Source organism: Volvox carteri (genome assembly GCF_000143455.1).
Source record: "Volvox carteri f. nagariensis unplaced genomic scaffold VOLCAscaffold_40, whole genome shotgun sequence".
NCBI lineage: Eukaryota > Viridiplantae > Chlorophyta > Chlorophyceae > Chlamydomonadales > Volvocaceae > Volvox > Volvox carteri.
Genome location: NW_003307583.1, coordinates 872,626 through 894,882, shown reverse-complemented (window position 1 = coordinate 894,882; position 22,257 = coordinate 872,626). Strand labels below are relative to the sequence as shown.

Genomic DNA, 22,257 nt, shown 5'->3' with positions numbered 1-22,257 from the left:
CCGCCTACCACCACTCTAGACCTTCGAGGAGCTACTGCTGGTACTGCTACTGGCTCCACCCGCCATGAACCTCCACAGCCCCCGCATGTAAATGGCCAGGGACTGCACTGTGAGCCAGGAAGCCACCAGCAGCAGCCCCACACCGGCAGTGGCAGCTGCCTCCAGCCAGGAGCCCGAGCCGCCGTCCTTACAAAGCAGCAGCAACGTGAGAGAGGCCATCTACGCGAAAATGGGGGTGGGGGGAAGGTGAGGGGTGTGGAGGGGGCCCCAGAAGGCAGGATGGGGTTCGTAAGCAGGGGCCGAGCACCCAGCACCTGCCCGATGGGTACTTATCATAACCCGCCTTAATCCTGGATGACTACCGCGTGGACCCGCATTCATCCGCTTTCCTGTCCGCCTGTCAATCTACCTGTCTGTCTGTCTCTCAGCCCTCGCCCCCTGCTTGTATGGCTGTCCCCCGTCCCCGCCTGCCCGACCTGTGCTCCCTCCCATCCATGGAGGACCCCGCTGCAACCCCCATGCCAAGGGCCCCACAAGGCACCCTCGCCCGCTGCCACCCGCACCTGGCTGGCCGTCTTCCACTTGCCCCAGGAGTTGACCGCCACCGCCTGCCTGGCCTCCGGTCCCGCAGTAGCCGCCCACTCCCGCAGGGCCGACATGGTGATCTCACGGCCGATGATTGCTGAGGCAATAGCAATAGCAGGGATAGCCCCAGCAGCAGCAGCAGCAGCAGCAGCAGCAGAGAGATGGTGGCAGCAGCAGTGGCGACACACAGCAATAATAGTTGTAGTTGTGGTAGAAATAAACATTGTAGAATCAGCAGCAAATGCAACAGCAGTCTCGACAGAATCAAACAAAGCAGCAGAAAATAGCGGCAAAACAAGGCAGCACCCGCCGTCAAAATGGCATCAGGACGTGGGCAATAAGGGTTGACAGTACCCAACGGGTAATCAGGGGGCCCCAGGATGCGACCGCCAGGAGTATGCCGCCTGTAAGTAACTCCGGATGCTACGCCAATTCCGCCGTACTATTGGTTTTTTCAACGTACGGTATGGTATGGTACCAGATAACCGAGCCCCTTGGACCCCCTTTTCTCATACCATAGCAGGGCCCTTGCCGGCACAAACACCTTGGCAGCCGCTCCCAGTGCAACCCGCCATAACTCGTTCAACCTTACACTGCAGCACGTAATAAGTTATTAGGCTCAGAGCCCACAGCCCAGGGCATCCTTGCTCCATTTCCCCTCCGCCCGCAGCCCCTCTTAACCAACAAGCGGCTCCAAAAGCAGCCCGCCCTCCCCACACCCTGACCCCGCAAGCCGCTCCCTCTCCCTCCCCACCAGGGAGAGTGCTGCCCGCCAGCCTGCCGCCCTTTCGCGTCTTTGCACCCACCATCAGCAGCCCTAAAGGCTACCGAAACCCTCCCCCTAAGGACCACTACTAGCAGCACTCGGGGGGGCCCCCCGCTACCTACCCAACGTGCAGACGGGCAGCAGCCAGTCGTTCCCAGCCAGAGATCCCACCGCGATAGGCCGGGTGCACAGCAGCACCAACACGGCTGCGACCATCAGTTTATCAGCCACGGGGTCCAGGAATGCGCCAAAAGGGGAGAAAGCTTTCTGCGTTATGAAAGAGTACCCGCGCGGGAAGGGTTAGGGTCTGGAGGGTGAGTGGGGGTTGGGGTAGGTGAGAACTGCATATAGGTAATTACTGTGCGTGTGCACGTGCAATCATAAAGAAATTGAGCTAGGAAAGGAAGTCGAGTGCGTAGAGTGGCTTTGCGCGTGACAGGAAGGGTAGGGTACGGGCAGAAAGAGGCTGCAAGGGAAGCCGTACCATCTTGCGTGCCAGGTAGCCGTCCAGCCAGTCTGTTAGGGAGGCCAGCGCGAAGACAGTGGTGCTCGCGGCCGCAGAGTACGGCGAGTTCCAGTACCATGCTGCACAATTTCAGTTTTCGGAAATTGCGGGGAGGAAAATGATTGTAGAGAGTTGTGGGGGTAGGGTGAAGGTTGGGATGGGACAGATGACAGAGCTTACCAGCAATCAAGACAGGTATCGCCGCAACACGCCCGAGCGTCAACATTGTTGGAAGAGTAATAACCACATTGTTCTCAGCTGGTAGCTGCGAAGTGGACGTCCCTGCTGAGCTCTTCGTCCTGTCGTCGGCCTCGCTGGTTGCTTGCTGCTGCTGCCGCTCAGGCTCGCTCACGTGCGCCGCACAGGGAGATGTCGCTATGAATCTAAAGGTCTTCAATGTATAACCAAATGTATTTAATTGCTTGGCACCGAGCAGCGCCCGCGCCTGCGAGCGAGTTGTCGACTTGCACAGCTGAGAGCATACCCCGCCTAAGGATGCCATAGTTACGATGCGAAATCGCAAATGTTAAATTTTATCAGTTTCTGTCCAAATTCGGTCAGCAAAAGTAGTTGTGATCGGTGAACGACAACTGCCGCTGTACTTGGTAGTCTACACTCTGACAGAGCTGCTTCAGCGCGAAGTCTCTCGCGGAATACCATTTTCCGTGACTTTACGACACCCCCACTAATAGAAATATACTGTAAAAATGTTTTTAAGATAACTTTTTCCTGGCGTGGCTCATGCGGCACGCCTCTTCTGCCTGTCGGCTGCTGCGCCGGTGCCAGCCTCAGTTAGCAACAGGCTCAACAGATTGTGCTGGACACGTACCCAATTTCTTAGCAGCTTCAGTCACTGGAAACGCATCTTTCGCAGCCGAAACTGTCCCGGCGAAAAGAGGCATCGGCATCCGTGCCCGAAGCCTTAGCAGCAGCGTCAGCGGTCGCGCAACGGTTCTGGACGGCCGCACGGTGGCAGCAGCCTGGGAGAAGGAGCTTTTGCCAGATGTCCAGCACCTGACGGAGCTGCTTGGTCGACCTCCGGGTCTGGGTGTGGTGCTGGTTGGCAGCCGGCCGGACTCCATGCTCTACGTCACCAAGAAGCAGGAGGCCTGCCAAAAGGTGCGACCAGCTGCCTCCCAAACTCCCTTAGGAATGGGAACCAAATGGCAGCAAGGAGCAAACGGTCAAATGCTAAAAAAGGGAGAATGAAATGGTGTAGGGGAAGGAGAAGGCGGGGAGAGACGGTCTGTGTGAGTGTGTGTGTGAGGGGGGGAAGGTTAGTTGAGGAGAGAGGAGGGTTGCGAAAAGCTGCAGGCAAGGGGGCAGAGAAGCCGGGATTCAAGGGACAGGGGGGATGTAGGTAATGTAGGGTGTCGTAAAGGGCGTCGTCGAGAAGGCGGATGAGGCGACTAAAGAGCTTTAGGAGCGGTAGCGGACCCCTTCCTTTTCTTTGCCCCTTTCCCCCCTTTCCCCCCCTCTTTCCCCTTTGGTCTTTGGTATTTGCTCCATTTGCCAGTGGTTCGTCCTACCCCCTTTCCCCCCGTTCCTTTCCTCTAGGCGGGCATGCAGACCTTCGTTCACCACCTTCCTGAGTCGGTCACTCAATCCCAGTTGGAGGCGGCCGTGTCGCTGGCCTGCTCGGACTGCCGTGTGGACGGAGTGCTCATCCAGCTGCCCTTGCCCCGCCACCTCAGTGAGGAGGCGGTCATGGAGGTACTCGACCCGAGGAAGGACGTGGACGGCTTCCACCCGCTAAACATGGGGTAGGTGTGTCGTATAGTCGTACACAACTACCATCAGTAGCCGTTAGAATGGCGGTGTGACGGATTCGTGGCGCCAACTGGGGGTTCCTTCTGCTGGCTCGCTGCCTGCGGCCACACCCGTGTCTCAAGCCGTGAATTGTATTAGCGACTTTGCGTGTTGCGCGAAACCCCCACAACACCCACACAACCGCCCCCACACAACCTCCCCCACACACAACCTCCACGCGCATATGTTTCCTCTGCTCCTTCCGTACATGATTCCATCAACCCAACCCCAACCACACACGACACACGACACGCGACGCAACCCCCACCCAACCCCCTTGGGTCCCCCGTTCCCTCGGTCAGTCGCATGTTAATGCGGGGTCGGGGGGTGCGGCTGGTGCCCGCCACCCCCCTGGGCTGTGTGGAGCTGCTGCGGAGGAGCGGGGTAGAGGTGCAGGTGCGCCGCCAGAGGGGAACAGATGCGTGCGGGTGGGTGGGTGGGTGGGGGATGGGGACTGACGGGGGGTAGTGCGGCCAACCTGGCGGAGGGTGAGGGGTTCGGGGAGAGCAAAAGAACCCCCCCGGGCGCCCCTCATCGACGTCTTACCTACCTACCTACCAACCGTCGGCCCATTCTAACCACTCCAACCACTCCAACCACTCCGGTGCTTTACATTCCTAACCCCAGCCCCGCCCCCATTACCTCTCACCTCTAAATCCCCCCGTCCGCCCCGCACAACGGACAACCCGCTCGCCCAGGGCAAGACGTGTGTGGTCCTGGGCGACAGCAACATCGTGGGCACCCCCCTTGCCGCCATGCTGCGGGACAAGGGCGCTGCGGCGGTCACCATCTGCCACCGCAGGAGCTACCGAGAGTGAGTGAGTGAGTTGTGTATGTATGTATGTATGTATGTATGTATGTATGTATGTATGTATGTATGTATGTATGTATGTGTGCGCGTTTTGTGAAATGCACAACATTGAACAACAAAATTTGAACGGGCAAATCATCTCATCAGTCTCTTCCAGAGGCCGACGGTCCTTCGTCCTTCTCGCTGCTCCTTCTCCTCTTCCTCCGCGGTCTCTTCCTCTTCCCCTTCCCCTTGTCCATCATTCGCCGAATTAATCCCTTCCGTTTCGTTTCGTTTCCCCCCCCCCCCCCGCCCTGCCCAGGTGGTTCGAGGACCAGGAGCACGTCCAGCGCACTCGGGCCGCAGCCGCCGTGTGCCTGCCGCCCCTGCCGGGACCCTCACGACCTCCGTCAACCACAGACGTCATAATGGAGAGCGGGAGGAGGGGGAGTGTGACGCAGGTCGACACCGCCGCCGCCGCGGCTGCCGCGGCTGCTGTTGTTATTGAGGCCGAAACAGTGGACGTGGAGGGCAAGGGGTCCGCCAGCGGCGGCGGCATTGGCGGTGAAGCGTTATCTTCTTGTGGGGATAGCTTCCAGTCGTACCAGCTGCCGTACCTGACCCGCAGCGCGGATATACTTGTCGTGGCTGTCGGGTGAGTGAGTGCTCTGCTCTGAGTTTTTCTTCTCCCGGGTTGGGGTTGGGGGAAAAGGGACGGGTTGGGGAATTGCGATCCTGGTTAATGGTTGCGGAACTGTTTCCGGCGAGCGCGCGTTGAAGCGCTGCAAAGAGCAGCGCTGCTGGGGGATCAGGAAAAAAAAACAGAAATTGCCTTGGACCCGAATCGACATGCGGCGACAGCGGGGCCAGAGCAGAACTACTCTTATAGCTCCTCTTTTTCCGCCTTCCTAGAATATGGTCGAGTGGCAACAATAATATGAATCCTTGTAATATTACAGTACATTATTTTATTATATATCCGTTGTATTCTATCCTATTTTATATTTTCTTATATTTATTTTATATTTACATTATATTATATGTTACATTATTTCACACGGTTGATGATAGTAATGGTCGTTTGAGATGATGTTAAAAATGGTGGTGACATGCGAATGGTTTTCCCGATTATGATGGTGATTGTGGTGGTGTGTGTTTGTATGTATGTATGTATGTATGTATGTATGTATGTATGTATGTATGTATGTATGTATGTATGTGCCGTCTCAGGCATCCGGAGCTCGTCCGAGGCGACTGGGTAAGGCCGGGCGCTGTGGTCATAGACGTGGGTATTAACGTCGTCAGCACACTACCTAGAACCAGGAGCTCCGCACCGGCGGCGTCGGTGGCTGCGGCAGCGGCAGTAGCAGGTGATGCAGCCGTAGGGGATTCTGCCGCTGCGGCTGCGGCAAAGATGACGGCGCTCGGGCCTAATGGGTCACCGCACAACACCGCGGCCGCCGCCGCTGCCTCATCATCGTTCAGCGCTAGTGATAGGGGCTTTGCCGCAGTAGCAGCAGCCGAGTGCGTCGCTGATCGTGGCTGTAGCAGCGATGGCGACAGAAGCAGCGATGACGGCGTGGGTTGGACGTCCAGCAGTTGTTCGTTGTACGGCGGCCGCAATGTTTTGTTCCAGGTGGTTGGAGATGTGGCGTTTGACGAGGTCTCGCAGGTGGGTGTACGGGTGAGTGAGTGGGTGGGTAGTTGAGGATGGTGGTGATGATGGGGGGAGATCACGGCGGAGAGAGAGCTGGGTCGCCTTTCGACGATCGGATTTGGGTGAGCTACTGCGACTGCGACTCAACTGCTGTGCGCACCTCCATACTTGGTTTCTGCCAGTGCCAGCTCCTCACCACTCCTCGCCACCATAAATCTTCCGCCAACAGCTCAACCAACTTATTGACAATTACCAACTAAACCAACTACCTCCGCAGGTCGCTGGCGCCATCACCCCGGTACCAGGAGGCGTGGGTCCTATGACCATTGCCGCAGTGCTGCACAACACCCTCAAGGCAGCCAAGTACCGGGCGGGGCTTGAGCCTTGGTGAGGAGTGGAACTGACCCACAATGACCCATGGGTCACTGGCATCGTGGTCGGCAACCCGCGGGTTTATGAAGGGCAGGGTTCGACGATCTACCATGTGGGTGGTGAACAATGGGTCGGTGACCCACCGAACTGCCAGTGTCTGCGAACTGCCGCGTCCGGCGCATTGGGCACAATCTAGGTCGGCGGCTGATGGATTCCACGATTTGGGTCACATGCGATATGGGTTGGCGGCTCTGGCGCGCGAGAGCTGGATACATAGGCGATGCGGTCGGTTGAGACGGTTGTGGTGGGGCATATTGGCCGACCCGCTCCGGCGACCTGTGTCTTGTTAGATCCCAGAAGCTTGCAAGTCCCGCCGGGTCTAAGCCGTCATGCCGTGCGATGTAGCATTTTTACAGGCGTTTGATTTGTGTTCCGGAATGCGTAGTCTGCCGTTCGGCTGCGCGGGACTGCGACAGCGTTGCGATGTAACTCGTTGACGCTTTGGCATTTATCCTTTTAACCCTGCGTTGCTATTTTTTGTTTCTTACGTCTTGGAGGCCGTTTTTCTTGGGGGTATCATGGTATAGGCAAAGTCAGCTGCATGGCCTTCGTTGGGCCACATGCGAGTCGCCGCTTAGGCACAGATGAGTGCCTTTGTTTGTCTTCAGGACATTTTCCGGAAATGGCTGCCTTTTGGGGGCCCAGGCTACCGTGAGCATTTTCGAGAGCAGTGTTTTGGCCTACAGTGGCAGCGGATTTGCGGTTGTGCAGAAGTGCTGAAGAAGGGCCAGGGTCCAGGGCAAGGCCTAACTCGTGCCTGTCTCTAGCTCAAATGCGCGTCTCGTGCTTGGAAGATAACAAAAGTTCCGGAAGAGTACCCATCGTGCTTCTTTATGCTGAAATTGGTAAAGTGCGGGCTATGGGGTTCACGAATTGCTAATCGAACTTCCACACTGCTGTCCTAGTGGATCCAGCATCCTGACAGGTGAGGCTTGTACCATTAGCACTGCCAGGCCTTCATGGACTTCAAAATACTACGTATTAATCAAACGCATTTGTCGCTTAGGCGATGTGACCTGTCGTACCGTCGTGAAAAAATGGCGCTAACACGGCATGATTTTCTGGGACTAGATAATTGTTTGCCGCTGTTGGCGCGCGATGTGTTATTGGTGTAATTGTATTTACGCGTTGTACACCTTGGCGCTGTGACCCACGGTTCATTTAACTTAGCCCAGAGCCAGTCAGGGGAGGGGCACTTACGGCGTGCCTGTGAGCCGTGTGAGTTGTAATCGCTTATATCAAGAGTAAACCGCTTCAGCGGAGCTTTCAAAGCCTATAAATGGAATCTCTACATGCCGCTCTTGGAGATTCCACGTCTCGAGCGCGTATTTTCGAGCATGTAAGCCTCTCGCTTCCTGTGCAGACTCTATGAAAAAGGAATACAGGAAGACAGACCGGCACATTTCCGTTTCACGGGCTGGTGCCTTCTTATGACGCCGTTTCTTCACGCAGGCGAGGGCGTATGCAGTGCGTGAGTGCGGCGGCCTCTCGCAGCGTATGATCGGCATTCTCTCCAGGTGCATGTTGGATTGATTGGGGAGTATTCAACTAAGAATCATCGAGCTCGCAGGCTGGGGATCTGGGTTGCCTGATTTATTTCCTTGGGGCTGGAAAGAAAACATTTCGCCATTACAACGAACAAACGGGCGTGCCTTGTAATGAAAACAGAGACTTGCAAGCAGCAGTCTTGTTTTTGTCTTGAATCGCGCAGCAAGTCCGCAAAAGAAAGAAAGCGCTGGTGCTGGTGCTGGTGCTGGCACTGCGCGTTTGCTCAAGAAGGCACTTGTGTAAAGTTCTCCGTCCGGCAATGGCCATCCGTCCTGTCTGTTCCGCGAAAAGCCGTTGAGCAGTTGCGCTAAATTACACTTTGTTTGTTTGTTTGGATCTTAGGGCGGTGAAAAGGGATCTTCACGAGAAGCTGCCCAAATCGCCGCCCTCCTCCGGAACTCGATCTCTATCCTTGCCTCTTCATACGTTCCCTCCACGAATATTCACAGATTGGAAGACCGCTGCAATGCCGCCGCCGCCAGCGTACCCTCCGCCACTCGCCGCCGCCGTCGGGCCGTTGTCGGGGCTCCGTCAGCCAAGAAGACCTCTGGCGGCGGCGGAGCCCAGCCCGTTTCCACCGCCGCCAACGCGACCGCCGCCGCTACCACCTGCGACTCCCAACCTCCCTGGACCGGCCAAAAGCGCTCCAGACCCACATCGCCGAGCCCCGTGGCGGACTGCCAGAGCGGCGGCGCAGAGGACGGCTCTGCAACAGGAACTCAAATGGCAGCGGAAGACGGCGGCAGCGTGAAGGCAGCGGCGGCAGCGGGAGCGGCGGCGGCGACGGAGACGCGTTTACTGGACAACATGGAGCTATACAGCGCGACGGCGACGGCGACGGCGACGGCGACGGCGACTGGGGCACTCGTCCAGCTGCATGGTGAAGACGCGGAGGAAGCGCGACCACACGGATCAGCGCCGCCAGCGGCGGCGCTGGCGACACCTGCGGCGGCGTCTTTTGGGTCGGCGGCGGCGCCGCCTCGGTCTTCATGTACGGAAGTACACGTCGACGGGGCCATGTGGGTCAGGGCGCGCTCTGCAGCGCTGACGGCAGTATGTTGCGCCATGGATGCACGACGGAACCGGACCGCAAGCAGGGCAGACGTCGCCGGCTTGCTGGGTGCCCCCCCCGGCGGAGGCACCATAGGAACCACATCTGGGTCGTCGGGCTCTATCGCCGGCGCCGACGCCGCCGAATGCGGTCTTAGGGACCCGCGTCGGCAGGGAGGTGCAAATGCAAGTGCCGGCACAAAGACAGAGCTGGCGGCAGCTGACTCTGGAGGTGCGCAAGGAGGTGCGGAAGCGGCAGGAGCAGTGATGGCAGCGGGGGCGGCAGGAGGCGGAGGACTCGCGGCGGCGACTACTGGAGTTCCCGCAAGCCCCGAAAAGAACCACCGCCACGTACGGCCACCGCCAGGGCCGTCGCATGCTGCGGGAGTAAACGCCGCGGCGGCGGGGGTGGCTACTGCGGCGGCTACTGTTGAAGCCGCTGCGGGCTGCGCAACGGCGGAGGTGCTGCCGGGGGAAGCGGCCGTTATTGCCGTTGCCGTCCCCGACGGGTCCCAGAGCGGGAACGTAACAAGCTGTCCTCAGCTTGCTACGGTAGCGGCGGCGGCGGCAGCGGCGGCGGCGGTGGCGGTGGCGGTACCTCCAGCGGCGCCATTCGGACGACTATTGTCAGTGGAAAGGCAAAAACATGAGCAGCAGCAGCAGCAGCCGCGGCCGCCAGCGCTGCCGCCAAGGGCCGCCGCCGCCATCCCGACGCCCAAGGTGCCTGGTCTACAACCCCTGAGCAGGGCGGCCAGGGCGTGGCAGCGGCACCACCAGCTGCTGTCCTCCAGCTTGCCGGACAGGGGCCCCGCTGACACCGCCACCGCAAACGATACCGCAAACGATACCGCAACGCGAGGGGTGAAAGCCTCCGCAATGAGTGCAAGCAGCGACGACTCACGGGTCCGTCTGGATGCGCTGATTAAGTCTAAGACACTGGTGGCTGCTCGCACGCTGCACAGGCTGCGCGGCCAGGTGCTGGCAGCGGTGCGCACCGGCATCGCGCTGCCCCCGTGCAGCTGCAGGTGCGGGTGCGGGTGCGCGCGCTGTGGGATGGATAATACACATTGACATTGTTAGAGTGAGGGCGTACGGCAAAGGAATTGATGATCTTCACCTTCACCCTAAAACCCGTTTGAGCTCTGGATCCAAAGCGGATGAGGGATCTGGATCCAAAGCGGAGGAGGGATCCAGATCCAAATCGGATGAGGCATTGTAGCTTTTGAGTGAGAGCTTAATTGCGAACCCCTCGGCTCGGATTGGGATTTCATCGTGCCGTACAGCATTAGTCACGATCGTCCAGGAATCCTCAAGTTATAGGGAAACCCCGAGCAACTCCCCTCTCACATCAACTCTCCCCAAACTCCAAACTTCACGGCAAACCACACAACTCACCTTCTGGCATGTACGGCATCTCGCCCTCCCTGTAGATTACCCACCGGGGGCGGCGGCGGCGGCGGCGGCGGCGGGCCCCAGCTGAGTGCCCGTCAACGTGGGGAGTGCCTCCAACTGGTCGCTCAGGACCTGCTTGACGGTCGGGAGGTTCGGTCCACATGGGGGCCGGTCGCGGAGGAGGCGGTGAAGGTAGCCGGGAAGGCAGCCGCAGCGGCCGCAGCCGCAGCGCGGCGCAAGGTTAGATGGAATGGTGTATGCATCCATATACGGGTTATTAGCGCGCGCGCGCGGGGGGGGGGATGCCCCGTCAGTCGCTTTGCCTCCCTTAGGATATTTCCCCGCCGTCATGTCTTTTTTGGCAGTCGGGGCCTCTAGGGCATGTGAATGTACGACACGGTTACAGTTGGAGGGTTTTAGCTGCCGCCGCCGCCGCCACTGCCCGCGGTGAGCTCCAAGTGGTATACGTTTGGGATCCAACATTGTAGGCAAGTGGCGGTACGGCAACCTCCGAAACTAATGCTTCAGCTACTGCGGCAGCTGCAGCTAGCGCCATGGCGGCCAACGGGAGCGGTTGGGGAGCCGGACTTCGCGGCCGGGCGGGTGCGGCGGCGGCGGCGGCGGCGGCGGTGGCGGGTGTGGCCAACTGGCATGCGGAAGCCGTGGTGGAGATGAAGAGGCGGCGGGAGGAGGCGGCACGGCGGCGGATTGAGCTCCTGAAGTCGAGTGACATGCACGTACGGCAGGGAGGGGGGCAGCCGGCGGTAGTGGTAATGTGCCTCAGTGAATGTACGAAACTAAGGTTGTACGGTTTAGATCAAGAAACAGTTGCCAATCGTGGCGGGGTTCTTTCCTGACAATTTAAGTGTGAATTTGAAAGGATTTGATAATGACAATGTATGTGCCAGACATTGCCGTACTATAAATGCACATGATGCCGTATGTCGTACTTATGAGTCTTGTCCGTTGTCGTACAGTCGTACCTGGCAATGGTTCGCGCGGAAAAGAGCTCTCGACTGTCCGAGATGCTCCGCCAAACGGACGAGTGTCTGCGCTCCTTCGCCACGAGACTGGGACTCGACAAGGACCTTATGACGGGCGGCGGCGGCGGCGGCGGAGGTGGCGGTGGCGGCGGCGCCGCCGCCGCCGCAGCTGCCAGCACTGATGCCCTCCTGGAAAGCAGCGAGGGTTGGGGCCGTCTGGCTGCTCGTCTGTGTGCGGACATCCCCCAGCAGCCCAGCAGCCTCAAAGCGGAGTTACGACACTATCAGATGCATGTACGGCAGTACGGAAAACCCAGTATGAAATATGGAGAGGATATTCGTGGGGATAGATGGGGGGGAGGAGAATTATATAGCGGGAGGTATATATCGCAGGCGTGGCAGGCGGCCCGGGGCCGTTACGAGGTGAACGTGTGTGTGGGGCCCCCCCGCACAGGATGTAGTAGCCTGGAGGTGTCTGAGGATCACTGATGCATCACTGCACGTCACACGGGCACTTAGTGAGTGTTTTTTTTGTTTAGGACCTTAAGTATCCCTTCTTACTATTTATTAACTAGTAGATTTTTATGATTTTATGAGATTTATTTCTTAGTCTTAGCCACCACCACCCTGAAAACCCCCCGGATAGGTTGCAAGTCCGCTCGCAAACCCACCATCGTCGACGTCAGCACCACTGTTTTCAAAACGCCGTCACTATAAGTACCTCCTGTTTATATATTTGCTGCTTTGGCGGTGGTTCGAGAGGTTGGATTCTTTGGCTTGCGCATACTTTGGGTGTGTGTGGTTGGACCAGTCGTACACGCTGCTAAAAGCCGCGTTGACTCACGGGCGTGAACTTTTTTACACAGCCGTCCCATGCACCCTCATTGCTCTTTCCTATAACTTCAGAAACTATGTTTCCTAAACTTAAGAAGAGATGTCTGTCATTTTTGGGTGTGGAGAAATGAAAATGTAGGAGTCGGCCTCGATCCGTTCCTTTTTTTCCAAGCCCCAAATCCCGATTTATTACCTATTTTGAACAAAAATACAAAATTAAAAAAAAGCACTGTACGCATCAGGGTAATCCCACCCCATTGGGGGATGAGGGGCTGTTCAAGTCCGCGGTCCCCCCCCATTCACATGAACCTCTCCCCCATCACCTTCCGCCCATTTCCCCCGCCTCCTCCCCCTCGACTATATCTCCCCATCGGGCCTGCCGTACTCCCCTCCGTTACCCCTCAGGACTTGCCGTACTCCCCTCCGTTGCCCCTCAGGGCCTCCGGTGGCTGGTGGGCTTGCATGACGCACGTCTTAACGGTATTCTGGCGGATGACATGGGCCTGGGGAAGACGGTCCAGGTGGGGGGGAAAGAGGGAGGGAGGAGGGGAGGGGGGGAGGGGGAGGGACTGGCTTTAGATAATCGTCGACAATCTGTACCCGCATTCCCTTGGGGGGGGGTTATCCTGACCCCGGGGGGCTCATTCTCGAATACACACGTGCGCGCGCGCGTGTGTGTGTATGCATATATGCGTGTATGTGTGTCTGTACGACCTCGCATGCCCTCCATGGCCCCCCCCCGTTTCCAGTTCCCCCCACCTGGCCCCTCCCGGCCCGTACCTCGCCAACCCCCGCCCCCCGGCCACACAGGTCATCGCGCTGTTGTGCTACCTAGTTGAGGTGCGGGGCGAGGTGGGTCCCTTCCTTATCGCGGCGCCCTCCTCCGTGTTGCCCAATTGGGCGGGGGAGCTGGCCAGGTGGGCCCCCCGCCTCAAGGTGGTGGACTACCACGGCTCGGCGGAGACACGGGAACAGATCTGGCTGGAGCAGGTGGGCTGGGGCCCCGGGGGCTGGGGGTCGTGTGTGTGGGGGGGGGGGAGAGGAGGAGGGATGGAGGGAGCAAGCTGCTTTGGTCGTGTTGCGTTGTCCTCCTTCCTATCTGCCCTTCCCCCCTCCCCCCCATCTTCACTACGTTATCCCGAGGTCGCCGCCTTCAAGAACGCCTTTTGGTCAGTTCTACTTCTTGTACACTCGTTCCCTGGCAGCAGCAGCTTCACTCGTTCGTCACTCGTTCGTGGTTCGTCTTTCCTCCCCTTTCCCCTCTCCCCCCCTCCCTCTGGGTCCCTTTGGTTCACTACTCCCAACTACTGCCTCCAAGATATGCGGCCACGGGGGCAGGCACCGCTCCGGAACCGGGTACGGCACCGGCAAGGGCGGCGGCTCCTCCCCTCCCTTCCACGTGCTCTTGACGAGCTATGAGTTCCTGATGGGGCGCTACGACCGCCCGCGTCTGTCCCGGCTGCGCTACTGCCACATCATTGTGGACGAGGGGCACCGGCTCAAGAACGCGGGGTGCAAACTGAACTCCGAGCTGGCGCACTACCGGACCAGCAGCCGGCTGCTGCTGACGGGTGAGGGGTTAGGGGGGATGGGGCGAGGAGGAGGTGAGGAGGAGGTGAGGAGGAGGTAAGGAGGAGGTGAGGAGGAAGCGGAGGGAAGTGAAAAGGGGGAGGGAGGGTGAAGGGGTGGTTGGGAAAGGCCAGGGAAAGACGTGTCAAACGTGTCCAGACGTGACCCAAAACCGCAAAGCTCTGGTGAAGGTGAATGGCATCACTCTCTCCCGGGGGGGGTTGGATTATATACATGTTTACCTTCCTTGCCAAGGAGTAAGGTTGGGTCTTAACCCTGAGGACGTCACTTGACCTTCGTCCCCCAAAAGGTACTCCGCTCCAGAACCGTTTGGACGAGCTCTGGTCGCTGCTCAACTTCCTGATGCCCTCGCTGTTCGACAGCGGTGACGACTTCGCCGCCTGGTTCTCCGCACCCCTGGACGCACTTCGCGGCGCGGGGGGGTGCGGCTCCCGGGAGGGCGATGTGGCGGCGCTGAGCCAGGAGGAGTACCTGCTCGTCACAAGTCGACTGCACCAGGTACGGATTTGTACGGATTTGTAAACGGATTTGCTTCCCGTGCAGCCCCGGGGATGTTTGGCCCGTACGTGTTGCCCGCCTTTCTTCGGTGCCCCCTGATGTACGGCTTCGTCCAACCGTGGTTGTGTGTGTATGTATGTATGTATTCAGGTTCTGCGACCATTCATGCTCCGGCGTTTGAAAGAGTCCGTGGCTTCGGAGCTGCCCGCCAAGAGTGAAGTCGTACTGACGGCGGCGCTGGGGCCGTACCAGGCGTCGCTCATGGACATCGTTAAGAATGGCTTCCAGCGGGCGGCGGCGGTGGGTGGCAGTAACAGCAGCAGCAGCGGCGGCGGCGGCAGTAGCAGTAGTACGGCAGTCAACAAGGCGGTTAACAATACCGTTATGGAGATGCGCAACATTTGCAACCACCCCTTCATCAGGTCAGGATCTGGATTCCGGAGTTTCAATACCGAATAAAAGTTTGAACATGCTCAATTAAGTTTTACTTTGAAATCTTGCGTTTAAAAAATTAAATATACATAAATAAATAATATATAAATAAATGACGCATTTTGAATCCATTTAACGATCCGTGCTAAAGTCCTATGCGAGACCCCAAAGCTCCTATCACTTCCCCCGGTACACCGGGCCGCAAGGTGCCGTACTCTCCGGATAGCCCCGTTCCCAGAGGCCCTGGCCCCTCCCCCTCCCTTTTGTGCGCACACTCACGCCCACATCTCCACATCTGCGTACATATGTACATACATACGTACATACATACATACACACAGCAAGCTGCATCCGGAGCTCGGGGAGTCCTTCCTCCCCCACACAGCCCAGCGCCACTGCGGCCTACCCCCCCTCGTCACCCTGTGTGGAAAAATGGAACTCCTGGACCGCCTGCTTGTACGACTACATAACCACCACACGACTGGCGGTTGCGGTGGTTGTGGTGGTTTCCGCCACAAGGTGCTGTTGTTCGCCACCATGACTCGGGCCCTGGACCTGGTGGAGGAGTACCTGGAGTGGCGGGGGTTTGAGTGGGCCCGACTGGACGGCAGTACGGCGGCGGCGGAGCGCGGGGCGTTGATCGCGGACTTCAACCGGCCTGGTGAGGGGGAGGAGGCGCGTGTATGTATGTATGTATGTTGTTACTTCACCAGCGGCCCCCTTTCCCGAGGCAGTTCCCTGCTCTCCCCTGCGAGAGGGGCACCCTAATCCATTCACCCCATCCGACTTCAGAGTGTATTCGTTGGGTTCAGCAACTCACCGCCAACATCCAACCAAATATAGCGGATCAACGGCGCCTCAACAAGGAGCGTGTATGTATGCATGTATGTGTATGTATGTATGTGCATGCAGATTTTTAATTAATGTCTACCCGTCAGAGTTGGAAGACTACTCCGCGGTATATGGGGGAGAGGTTTCCCGCTCTAGGTTTCGCCGCTGCGAAAGAGAGATGAGAGCAAGCCTGGAGAGTGTCATTTTTTTTAATAAACAATAAAAACCTGTCATCACGATGTATTGGGTTTTCCCTGAACTCCTGATGATGCAAGGAGGCCGCCTGTGCCTGTGTCTCTCTGCCGTACTTGCCGTACGTCTGTGTTGGCAGCCATTTGCCTCGTGTTCACGTGCTTCCCTCCATTCTTCACAACCGCACGTACAGACTCCGATACGTTCATCTTCCTGCTCAGCCTCAAGGCGGGGGGTGTGGGTCTAAACCTGCAGGTGCGAGTCTCGGGGGCTGGGTGTGTGGGGTGGCTGGGTGTGTGGGTGGGGTTAAATCGGGTCCTACAGGGAAAGGTACGAGAGGGGGAGGGGTAAGACGAACCACTGACGATTGAAGCAGATACCCCCAGAGATAGATACCTGGTATCTTTGGATACCAGAGATAGACGGATAGTCCAGGATTAGATACAGATACTGCAAGGTTGGGAGGGGAGAAAGAGTGGGGGGGAGCTGGGATTGGGTTTGGCATCCGAGTCCGTGCTTAGGAGTATGTTTTACTACTGAGATGATACTAGTGGGTTTTTTTAAAGTTTTCCGAGCCGTGTGTATGTCCGATCCGGTTCCCATCGATTCCCCTTGTACCTCCAGTCAGTAACCTTTTGGTACTCTCTTGAGTACCCTTTTCCCCCCCACCCCCCACCCCCCACACGGTAGGCTAGCCGGAATAGTTTAGTTTGGGTCGGTCGGGTCAGTCGCGAGTTCTAGTTTTTTTGGGGGGTTGGGAGGAACACTTGCATACCGGCAGCCTTTCAGTATCAGCAATGCAGCTCTCTCTCCTGGCCAGCAACTTTACATCACTTCTACGTCAAAAAAATTTTCTCGCCGCCTTCACTACTTTTTCTACTCCTACTAGTTTACGGTTTGGCTATAATATTTCTGGCGGCTTAGGTAGGTAGGACTTCCAACTTCTACGTCAATTCTTCATCCCGAGGTTACAGTCGTCATCCCGAGGTTACAGTCGTCACAGTCGCCACGGACGCCTTTCGGTCAGTTCTTTCGGTTGCTACTATCTTGCTCTGGCAGCAGCTTAAATCGCGTGTGGTTCGTCTTTCCCCCCACCCCCCACCCCCTGGCCATCGCCGCGTGTCAGGCCGCGGATACGGTTATTTTGTACGACACCGACTGGAACCCCCAGCTGGATTTACAGGTAGAGATTTTGGTTGGGGGTCGGCCGGCCGGCGGGGCGGTGGAGAGAAAGTTGGGTGGGCTCCCAGGCGGGTGTGCGACCATCAATTAGGGCGGAGAATGACGACTGGTCATCTATGTTGTTATCAAATTTGAGGAAATTCATCAGTTGTTTGCCGCACGCTGTGCATGGCCATGTGTCCGTACATTAAATTAATTAAATCAGTTTGGGATTATTTAATTAAGAGTACGGTCTTGCCTTTGAATTTTCTCGCCAATTTTCTCGCCTCGGTTTTCCCGCCAAATTTTCAAATTTGAATTTTTTTTCTCCAGGCCCAGGCCCGCGCGCACCGCATCGGTCAAACTCGCGAGGTGCGGGTGTTCCGGTTGCTGACTGCGGGTACCATCGAGCAGCACATCGCCGCGGTAGCGGAAGAGAAACGCAAATTCGCGGACAGCTCCATCACAGGTGCCCGTGTAGCGCCTTTGGAGGAGATGCTGGGGAGGGGGGTACATGTAGGCTGGTGGATGTGTGTAAAGGTTGTATAATAGGTTGGGTGATGATTATGAGTTCTGTGTCTGTCTGTCTGTCTGTCTGCCTGCCTGCCTGCCTGCCTGTCTGTCTGCCTGTCTGTCTGTCTGTCTGTCTGTCTGTCTGTCTGTCTGTCTGTCTGTCTGTCTGTCTGTCTGTCTGTCTGTCTGTCTGTCTGTCTGTCTGTCTGTGTCTGTCTGTGTCTGTCTGTCTGTCTGTCTGTCTGTCTGTCTGTGTCTGTCTGTCTGTGTCTGTCTGTCTGTCTGTCTGTCTGTCTGTCTGGAAGCCTCGTTAGCCGTCCCGCCCTTTACCGTTGCACCCACCATCAGGCGGCTTCTTCGACGGCCAGACCAGCGCCGAGGAGCGCCGCGAATACCTGCTCAACCTGCTAGCCACCACAGGCTCCGCCGCCGGCGCCGCTGCCGTTTCAGCTGACGGCGCCGCCGCCGCCAGCGGCCATCAGGACGTTCCGGGCATGTTGAGCGATTCGGAGCTCAACCGCCTGGTTGCCCGGAGCCCCGAGGAGCTCAAGTTCTTGGAAGCCGAGGATGAGAAGCGGCGCCGGGGGGCGGCGGCGGCAACGGCGGGCGCAGGTACGGCATGTACGGCATGTACGGCACGTGGAAATCCACGGGCCCTAGGAATCGCGGCAGGATTGGCAGGCAGTTCGGTGTCTTTCACAATAAATAAATAATTAATCGTTGCAGCAGTAGAATGCAACGCTTGTTAAAAATGTGAAGTGATGCCATGTCATGTCATGTGATTTGCACGTGTGTACACACACACATGTTCCTTTTACTGAAAGTGTCCGTTTTCTCTCTCCCCGTCTGAGAGATCGTGACAGGGAGGAATGAAGAAGTTAAGACGCATGCTTTCTAACAAACCATTCCCTCCATCGGCCCACATCGGTTCTCCCTCACCACCAGCCCGTCCGCCCATCCGCCCGACCGCCTCGGCACCCACGCCGTGCCCCACGGCTGTGAAATTGTGTTTTTCCCCGCAGCAGCAGCAGCAGCAGCAGCGGACCAGTCTCCTGCCACCGGCGAGTGCCGCTACAGCCGCCTGCTGCCGAGGGAGCTGTGCGCCCCGCTGGCAGACCTCGCGCTGGAGACAAATCGCCCCAAGGCCAAAGACGAGGGGAAGGTGTTCGGGCGGGGAATGCGCAGGGTGAACGCGGAGTCAATGCAAGGGGCGGGGGCGGCGGCGGCGGCACCACCACGACCGCCGCCGCCGCCGCCGCTGCCAGCGGCAACGGCAGCGACAGCGACAGCGGCAGCGGCGCGCGCCGCTGCTGTTTCCAGCGGCAAGGGCGGCGGCAAGGGCGGCGGCAAGGGCAGCCGAAGCGACGGCGGGGAAGGACCGTCATCTCGTCTCCCCCCCGGCGGTGGGCGCACGGATGATGTACGGCGGACTGATGGCGCCCTACGGCCGGCGGGGGCGCGGAAGCCGCCGGCGGTGGCAGCTGGCCGTGGGAGCAACGGCCGACTGACGGCTGCCGCCGCCGCTGAGAGCGGCGCTGCCGGTGCTGCTGGTGCTACCGGCGGTTGTGGTAATGGTGGCGGCGGCGGCAGATGCCGCCGCGACCATGCCGTCGTCGCTGAGGCTTGTGCTCTTGATGTTGCTGCCGGTGGTGGTGGTAGTGGTTGTGTCTTAGACCCGACGGGGCCGAACGACGCAGCGGGGAGCGGCAGCGGGTGCGAACCGGGTGCCGGTGGCGAGGTCGCTGCAGGTGGTGGTGGCGGCGGAGTAGGTACAGGCGGTAGCGACGGTGGCGCCGGTGCGGAGGGTGGCGGGCCGCAGACGGCCGCAGGCGGTGAGGGCGGAGCCGGCGGACGCCACAGCGGCGCAGCCGACGGCGAGAGTGGTATCGTATCATTACATAATCCGGCGGAGGGGTGTGGCAATGGCGGTGACGCTGACGGCAAGGGGGGAGTAGCGGCGACAGCAGAAGAGGAGCGAGAAGGAGCTCCAAAGGTGGACATGGCGGCGCCGAGTGGACGTGCCGCTGCAGCTAATGGCGACAACCCGGCGGTGGCGGCGCCGGCGGTGGCGTCTGAAGCAGTGGTTCAGACAGCAGCACCACCACCACCTCCACCTGCTACCGCGGCGGTGGTGGAGCCCGTCACAGCAGATCCGAACGCACATCCTTCGGCGGCGGCGGCGGCAGCGCCGGCGGCGGTGGTGGTGGCCGCGGCGGCGGTAGATGCGGGCGATAGGTGCCGTCGCGCGAAACGGGAGTACGAAACGATATACGACCCAAGTAGCAACGGCAGCGGCGAGGGGGACGAAATCCACGGTGGCGAGAGCAACCAGGACGCGAAGCGGCCCCGGCTGGAAGATACGGCGGCGGCGGTACCACCGGAGGCAGCCGATGCCCGAGAGTCGCTTATTGGAGCTCGCGCGATGGTGGGTACAAAGAGCGCAGATTCCGGTGTGCATTACGGGGCTTAGGTCTAGGAAACGTCTTTGGATTGCGTCCGTGATAGCCTGGATTCACGGTCACAGCAGCTGAGCCGGCTCAATCCGAAAAGGGGGATGCGGGTTTTGAGTTTTTGCCAACGCGTTCCCCGCGCTCCCCGCGCTCCCCCGGCAACCCACGCATTCTGCCGTACCACAGATGGCGGGCACCCGCGGCCGCAAACCGCTGTACGGCACTATCACACAGTACGACCCTGAACGGGCCAAATGCAAGTGGTACATGAGCTTTGACGTAGCGACGGCAGCAGTGTACGGCGCTGGAGAGTGGGGCGTGCTGGAGGGGTGCCGTACTCTCTGGGTGACGTACAAATACAAACGTCCTGTGCTGGAGCTGTCGACGGCGGCAGCGGTAGCGTGCTGTGGAGATGGCAGCAGCGGCGGCGGTGGCGCCGCCGCCGCCGCTGCCGCCGCCGCTGGTAGCGGCCAGATCGCCGCCGCCACACTGCCACCTGGCGTCTTGGGAGCCGTCGATCCCTTGGCGGCGGCAGCCGCTGCGGCGGCTGAGGGGCACGCGGCGCTGGCCTCCGGCTCCGGCTCGGCGGCTTCGGCGCCTCCGGCAGCAGCGGCGGTGGCGGCGGCGATTGCGGTGACAGTCGCCGCCGCTGCCGTTGCGAAGTCCGGAGCCAGAGCTGCTGGCTCTCCATCGCCTACCGTCGCACAGGACCTGAACGCCGCTGCCGCCGGCTCAGGAGCAGCAGCAACGTGTCCTAGCGGCGGTGGCGATGCGGTTGCGGGGGGTGGGCCGGAGGGGGCCCCGGTAGCCGCAGCGGAAGCCAGGGCTGGGGACGGCGGCGGCTCTGGCGGTGGCGATATCGCTACGGGGGATGCGGCCATTGGCGCTGTTTTGCAGGTGCATGGGGGAACGAGGGTATTTGCGGCTATGGGGTATAGGCGTGTACGACGACAGTGTACGACGGGGGTGTTGAGGGGTTAGCAGGCAGGGTTAGATGAAGAAGCGCAATCCAGAGACACCATGCGAGGGGATGCGTCGTAAGAGAGCTGATCACCACAGAAAGGAACTATACCGAGCAGCAGGCTGGTGGGTGGCAGCAGCAGAGGCAACAGCTCACCACACCACCACCGGCACACACCCGCCAGCGGGGCAGTCACGACTCTACGACTGCCACGACAAGGCAGTAAAAGGAGAGCAAAAGCCGCCCACGCCCTTAGCGTTCTAAGTCGCACAATCAAAGTCGTACAACATCTGCGCAACACGCATCTGCCCGGCTGCTCGTTGCCTTGACAGCTGCCACAACTACACACGCCGTACCCGGTGCTGTTTCTGTTGTGTCCGTTAAAACGCTGTAACCCTCCGTATTACGTACGGGTGTACGGATTTAACCCACAGCTGGCGGGTCCGTGCGGTCGTACACCACTGTACGGAACCATTACACGGTACGACCCGGACCGCGCCACGTATAAATGGTACCTGAGCTTTGGCATTGAGACGCGGGGGGCGTACGGCGCTGGAGAGTGGGGCGTGCTGGAGGGATGCCGTACTCTCTGGGTAACGCATCGCCACAAGCGTCCCATACTGAAGCTATCCGTCCCGCAGCGTGAGACGGCGCTGCTGATGCCGCCGCCGCCGCCGCCACCAGTAGCGGCGGCAGCGCCAGTAACGGCGGCGGCGCCAGTAGCGGCGGCGGCGCCAGTAGCGGCGGCGGCGCCAGTAGCGGCGGCGGCGCCAGTAGCGGCGGCGGCGCCAGTAGCGGCGGCAGCGCCAGTAGCGGCGGCAGCGCCAGCAGCGGCGGCAGCGCCAGTAGCGGCGGCAGCGCCAGTAGCGGCGGCAGCGCCAGTAGCGGCGGCAGCGCCAGTAGCGGCGGCGGCGCCAGCTGGCGAGCCACGTCCCGTGGAGCCTGGCGCACCAGCCATCATGCCACCGCCTGCGGTCGGAGTTGCTGCGGCCTTCGGACATATTGGTCATGTCGCTGAAGTAAGAGGGGAAGGTGGCAACGGCAGCAACAACAGCACCCCGGTCGCGGTTAGGACGGATCTCAACCGAAGCGGTGGCGGCAACGACGGCGACGGCGGCAGCGGTGACGGCAGTGGTCCCCGTGACGACGAGGACCGGAGGCAGCCGTCGCCGCCAGGCAGCGGTGGCGACGGCGGTGCCGCTTGCGATGACCGAAGACGTGGCAAGCGCATGCGTACCGTGCCACAGGCAACCACTGCCGCCGCCACCATTGCTGCGG

At 59.5% G+C, this 22,257-nt stretch overlaps 3 protein-coding genes across 3 annotated transcripts; 2 read left to right on the top strand and 1 right to left on the bottom strand.

Moving 5' to 3' along the window:
- Positions 1-63: 63 nt before the first annotated feature.
- On the bottom strand, positions 64-2,100 carry VOLCADRAFT_44897 (uncharacterized protein; the record flags this gene model as incomplete). The annotated part of the gene is made up of 5 exons (XM_002954030.1): positions 64-219; positions 564-682; positions 1,474-1,618; positions 1,836-1,936; positions 2,037-2,100. Coding segments are annotated over 5 exons (585 nt in total), but the record flags the coding sequence as incomplete, so codon positions are not given.
- Positions 2,101-2,801: 701 nt separating this feature from the next.
- VOLCADRAFT_44449 (uncharacterized protein) lies at positions 2,802-6,476 on the top strand (the record flags this gene model as incomplete). Its single annotated transcript, XM_002954114.1, has 8 exons — positions 2,802-2,975; positions 3,414-3,619; positions 3,968-4,061; positions 4,364-4,479; positions 4,898-4,952; positions 5,696-5,800; positions 6,092-6,127; positions 6,390-6,476. Coding segments are annotated over 8 exons (873 nt in total), but the record flags the coding sequence as incomplete, so codon positions are not given.
- Positions 6,477-12,785: 6,309 nt separating this feature from the next.
- VOLCADRAFT_30537 (uncharacterized protein) lies at positions 12,786-17,496 on the top strand (the record flags this gene model as incomplete). The annotated part of the gene is made up of 10 exons (XM_002954113.1): positions 12,786-12,872; positions 13,162-13,376; positions 13,765-13,922; positions 14,231-14,385; positions 14,590-14,749; positions 14,798-14,861; positions 15,213-15,532; positions 16,088-16,149; positions 17,021-17,077; positions 17,389-17,496. Coding segments are annotated over 10 exons (1,386 nt in total), but the record flags the coding sequence as incomplete, so codon positions are not given.
- Positions 17,497-22,257: the final 4,761 nt, after the last annotated feature.